The sequence below is a fragment of the Melanotaenia boesemani genome, chromosome 10 (assembly GCF_017639745.1).
Source record: "Melanotaenia boesemani isolate fMelBoe1 chromosome 10, fMelBoe1.pri, whole genome shotgun sequence".
In the NCBI taxonomy this organism is placed as follows: Eukaryota; Metazoa; Chordata; class Actinopteri; order Atheriniformes; family Melanotaeniidae; genus Melanotaenia; species Melanotaenia boesemani.
In genome coordinates, this window is record NC_055691.1 from 8,526,769 (window position 1) to 8,532,768 (window position 6,000).

The 6,000-nt window shown below is 41.5% G+C and overlaps 1 protein-coding gene across 1 annotated transcript; it reads right to left on the reverse strand.

Annotated features, from left to right (window-relative positions):
- Positions 1-4,536: 4,536 nt before the first annotated feature.
- LOC121647929 (putative nuclease HARBI1) lies at positions 4,537-5,758 on the reverse strand (the record flags this gene model as incomplete). Its single annotated transcript, XM_041997753.1, has 4 exons — positions 5,267-5,758; positions 5,072-5,187; positions 4,878-4,989; positions 4,537-4,796 (listed from the first exon to the last, which is right to left on the reverse strand). Coding segments are annotated over exons 1-4 (921 nt in total), but the record flags the coding sequence as incomplete, so codon positions are not given.
- Positions 5,759-6,000: the final 242 nt, after the last annotated feature.

Sequence of the window (6,000 nt, forward strand, 5' to 3'; positions counted from 1 at the left end):
TTTTCATGCTGGGGCAACACAAAGTGCTTTACATGAAAAAATCAATTTATGCATATTAAAAACAAAACAAACCTTTGCACACATCAAAAGAGACTACATAACAACAACAACAAAAATAATAATAACAGTCTTTTACACAGTCGCATGCACAAACATGGATATACACACAAAGTAAAGAGGCCCTGCCTAAAGCCAGACTGATATGGTTCAAACAGGTTGTTGTCTTGGAGAAACTGTGACAAGTATGGTAGGTATGTGATCATGAAGCAATTTTGGCAAAAAGAGTGAAGAATAATTCTTCCACAACCATGAGAGAGACTGATAACATCATTCAGAAAACCTTTACTTCAACTACTTGCTGCTAAAAGAGCTTTTACAAGTTGCTGGATCATGACTTTCACCCATTCACACTGTACCTATATATTCCACTGCTGCCATCAGGTGAGAGGTGTTGTACACCCTGACAGATCATCAGTCCATCACAGGGCAGAACAAAGATCACTCATTAACACGTATGGTTTTGGACTAGAAGGAGGCTGGAGAACCTGAAAAACAATTCATGCATGCATGTGTGTTAATTTAATTCTATTTTGTTAAATAAATTAATGACATGGTGGCTTTGCTCTTCTGAGGTTGTAAGAGGCAGCAACACCTCATATCAGCATGGTGGTGGAGGGTTGATGATCTGGGCTTGTTCTGCAGCCACAGGACCTGGTAACCTTGCAGTCATTGAGTGGACCATGAACTTACCGAATGCTGCAAACACTGAAACAGTCAAACACAACAATAACAGAGAACATCCAGTAAGCACACAACACAATCTGTCATGGTCTACTGCAGCTTCCAGAAAAGACCAGTTTACAGAAATCTCACTCAAAACATAAACTCTCCCCTGGTCAGACATTGTGTTAAAGGCTTTCATCACATGGCAGTTGTGTAATTTAGGTGCTGCAACTAAAACAGACCAAAGTAGAACAATTGTTTTCATTGCAGGAAAAGTACACAGGAAACACTTTCTCAACTCCCGAGCCACAGGGAAGCACATAGCTGTAAGCACGTGTTAAAAAAGACAAACTTATGCAGAGGTGACAGCGGAATGCAGTGTGATAAATGGACCACTCTTATCACAGTCACAAGCTCAGGACCTCTGAACATCACGCGCCCAGACACAGACCTGGTCTGACAGCATCTTAGCAGCAAAGGGGTAGTAAAATAAGCCTAAAAGAGGTAAATACACTTCCTGACCTGGAGAGGAAGGAGAAGAGCATTCTTGCATAATGTTGTAACCATAATTGTTGAGCTACCGCTGCAGACAAGGACGTTGTGTAAACTGACTGCTCAAACTAACTGCACAAACAGAGTTCAGTGGCTGGTTAGTTGGATTTTCCCAGCATGCTCTGTTTGTTAGAGTGATCCATAGATATTGTTTGTTCATGTTTGCTGCTGCTGAGCTCATAGAAGTTATCATCTATCCTGATTAGTGAGAGTGTCTATGCATTGATAGCTTGTGTTGCACCATGAGTAAGTATACACTCACAGCATGATAACACTTAATTACTAAAAAATAAAGGGTCTGGGTCTTGTCTTCTTTTTATAGAGATGCATAATGTATTGATATTGTGGAATCAAACTTACCGGCCACTTTATTAGTACGGAGTTGCATCCTGGTTTGCTGCCATTCACGATGAGAATCGTGAATGGCAGCAAACCACCACATCCCGAAGGTGCTTCATTGGATTGATCTGTCAACAGTATAATCTGCTGCGTAACTTAACGTTAGTACATCCTGATCCGTTTTGTCAAATGTCGCCTAACCAACATGTTTAACTTAATAGTGGAATGTTATGTCTGCTTGTTAGCGCGTCAGCTAGCATCAGTGCGCTAACATTAGCCTACAATGTCACTCAGTTCAAAGCAAATCATTTTGAGAAGGTTGTCTCTACTTTTTCCTCATTGTTATCTGATTTTAATTAACCTCATTGTCATAAAATAAGGAGGAAACGAAAACACACACTATTGTGTGGTTAAATGAGTTCACTCTGGTGTATCATCCAGATGCAGTTGCTGTTAGCCTTAAAAAGCGTTTATGCTGATGATGAAGCAGCACTGGGCCAGGCAATAATATTTGGACAGTTCTTCTCCAGGATGAGTGCTTAAAGAGGAAGACACTATTTATGTAGCACAGCTTGATTCAGGGCTGAGGTGCAAATGGAGCTGTTTAAAGACTAAAGTTATGCTACCGCTGCTGATGTGGAAACGACTTTACCGTTGCATGCAAATATAAAAATTTCTTTTCAGCTAAGATTAGCTCCAATGCTATCTTAGCTTTGTAAACAAAGTGGAGATCGGCACATATTAGTACATATTTGTTGCTGGATTGAAGATCTGTGTGCTCTGTGAGCACAAAGCAGCTTAAGACTTATTTATTCAAGCTGCATTTTTTCATTTTTACATTTCCGTTTTTTTTTGCTTTGTTCTTGATTTCGTTTTTAAGTTGTTGTGTTGTTTCTGTCTATGTTTTTATTATGGTGAAACACTTTGTGACACCTGAGGGGTATTGCACGAAACCAGAATAAAGAAATCCAGGATGATTAAGCAAGCCCAGCTTGACCTAGCTTGCGCGGCCTAACCTGGCTTAATTGGTTGCACGTTTGCTGAGCCAGGATGAGAAGGTGCGGCTAGGTTAAGCCAGGTGAAGATAGTTGGGATAAGTGCGTGTGCACGGTATACTGAAGCAGACCTCGCCATCGCTCACAGAATCACCGATGGGAAAATGGACAAAAGTCGCGCGTCCTACTTCACGGCCGCTGAACAACAGCTCCTGATGGAGTTCTCTGACGACGTCAAGGATATTATAAGGAAAAAAGGCAATACCAATGCCATAATCAAAGAACGCGAGAAAGCCTGGCAGACAATAGCTCACCGGCTCAATGCGTAAGTAGCCAAAAACTGTACAATTAATAAACAGTGCTCCACTGGAACTGTCATAATTAGGCTACAATTAAAGGAGTTACTTTTCAAATCCACTAACTGTTGTATACTTTAAGAGTGACAAGCAGGTGCATGTTACTCAGGAAATGTAGAGCAAACAATTATCCACAATGTGTCATTTAATCTATTTTCCTCATGTAACGTTTTTATCTATTTTATCTTTCTGTCCTTCATAAAGGACAAACCTGTCTGGCCATAAAGGGACCTGGCAGCAAGAAAAAATTAAATATAAGAACATTTTGCAGGCTGGTAAGTGACTCCAAAGTAGATAACAGTGAACAAATGAGGTGAATAAATGAGGTGTTTGCTGACATGTTCAATGTCTGTATGATTGTAGCAGTTAAAAAAAAGGCCTATAGAACTGGCACAGGGGGCGGTCCACCAAGCCAGGATGTGACTCCAGCAGAGGAACTGGCACTCCATTTAAATAAAGGGAGGCCAGTGATGGAGGGGATCCAGGGAGGGACAATAACTGACTCTGTCCCAGCCACAGAAACTGTCCGCTTCATACAAGGTACACAAAGTACTGCAATTCTACTGCACATGGAACACAATCAAATATAATATAGTGTCTGACTTTGGATAACCTTGCAGTGTCTGGGAACACAATTACACTTTTGGAGCCACCAGAAGATGATCCGGTTAGTACAGTGTCTCGAAATCACAGGCTTGGTATGTTCTGTGAAATCTTAATCCAAGTTCTCTCGCTACATGTATACGGCAGGGGGAAGGCACATCTGCAGCTGCAGAATGCACGTCCGCAGATGAGGAGGCTGTGTCGGTGGAGTCCAGAAGGTTTGAGGCATGTCAGTTTTATGGGATTGGCCTGCTTATTTATTCCATGAAGGATATGAAGTCAGTGATGTGGTACTAATAGAAAATGTGTAACAGGACCCGGATGCTGCACAGTCTCCTAAGCGGCCTGGTAACATTGTGAGTATTGGCTAAAGTAAATCTACATTATGCACAAATCCTGCTGTGCTAATTGACATTTCTTTTACAGACTTCACAAACTGTCAGATCGCTTTATGCAAAGCACCTGGAGAGACAGATAGAGCTGGCAGATGTTAAAATCAGACTCAAAAAGAGAAAGCTCCAAGAAATAGAGCTGGATCTTGAGATTAAACGCCGGACACTCAGAAAACTGGACCTGGAAATCCAGAAACTAGAAAGAGAAGTGAGTGTTTCAATGCACACAGTAACCATATCTGCAATACAGTGTTTTAATCCTTGTTACTTTTGCTGTCGTAGGATCCAAGCAACCAAGACCAATGACTGCTTAATAAAAAAAAAAAAGAACTAGAACATTGGTGTCCGTCCTCTTTTCATGAATGTAAAAGAATTTCAAAGAACCACCAGTGCTAAACAAAATGCTCACACAGGAAAAGATCTTTTATTAAATAAAGGGGCTAAATCCAAAAATTAAGTAAAGAAACTTGCTATATATTGCTCCCTGACAAGTCTGCCATTAATGTTGTCCGGGAAGATGGGAGCATTTTCCCAGTCAACATCAACAGCCACTCTGGGGGGGGGGGGGGGTCTCTCCTTTCTTAGGCCTGCAATGTTATGCAGTACTACACATGCAGCAATAACATCACAGGCTCTGTCCGGGGAAATCCTCAGGTGGTGCAGGCACTGAAACCGAGATTTCAGAAGGCCGAAGGTCATCTCGATTCGAGCCCTTGTCTTGGTGTGTGCATGGTTGTAGGCCTGCTGTGGTGGGGTTTGGGGATCTGCAAGGGGAGTCAAGAGGAATGACTGACAGGCGTATCCTTCATCTCCCAGCAGCACACCAGAGAATTCACCTGATAATACAAAATATAATTTAGAAAACAGAGTTACACACACAATGTCCAAGGTGCTTACAGTACAAATGTGTGGGCTACCTTGTGAAAGTCTCTCATAAATTGGACTAGCCCGAAAGACTCTAGAGTCATGCACTGAGCCAGGCCACTTTGCCTCTAAATTGCTCACAAGGCAGTCAGCATCACAGATCATCTGAAATATTTAGTGTAGCCTATTAAGGTCATTAAATGCACAGAACAGATTCATGTAGGTCATAACCACAAATCACTCTTACCTGAACATTGATGCTGTGGAAGGATTTCCTGTTAATGTAATCTCCCTCATGTTCACCTGAGGGGCGTCTGATTTTTATGTGTGTGCAATCCACTGCCCCAATGATGTTAGGGAAAGCTGTAACAAAAAATAGTGAGTATCCAACTGTGACAGATATACTTAGAAACTAATGGGTGCACATTAAAATTGAGGTTACCTGCAATCTTGTAAAACTCCTCCTTGATGTAGAGGGGTCTTCTGTGGCCAGGGAAGGTGATGAATATATTGCTGAATGATTTCAGCGCCAGACAAACGCATCTGATTGTCCGGCAAATGGTTCCTTTATTGAGGTTCTCTGCATCCCCAACAGAATAAAGGAAGCTCCCACTCGCAAGCCATCTCAATGTGACACAGATCATCTGTGGTACAGTCAGGGCATGGCTTCGTGCTGTCTGGTGCTGTATTTTTGGACTCAGCAGCCTACATAAATATCTTAGTCCATCACCTGAAAATCTGTATCTTTCAATTAAATAGTCATCTCCAAAGGCCAGGGGATCTGACCTGTCCCTGAAGACTCTTTCCCGTCTGAATGCTCTTCTGAGGATGCGGGCTTCCTCGTCCAGCACATCCTCCAAAAAAGGGCAAGCCATTATGAAGAGGGAACAGGTGAAGGGGAGTTGGACCTATATATTCTACATTGTCCTCGTCACAGATTAAATTGAAAAAACCTTTGTAACCTCATCCGCTGTGTTTTGTAATCTCAATTAATGCAATAAAACACATATTTATAAAACCTCTGACAGCAATTTGACGAGCAGTCTTCATTAGCATAGCAATATAACACTTGGCCTGATGAAATCATGCACTTATGACCAAGTTGATATTGTGTGATGAAATCGTGATCCTGTATTTAAATAAAATGACTAAAAAAAAAAAAAAAAAAATTTATAT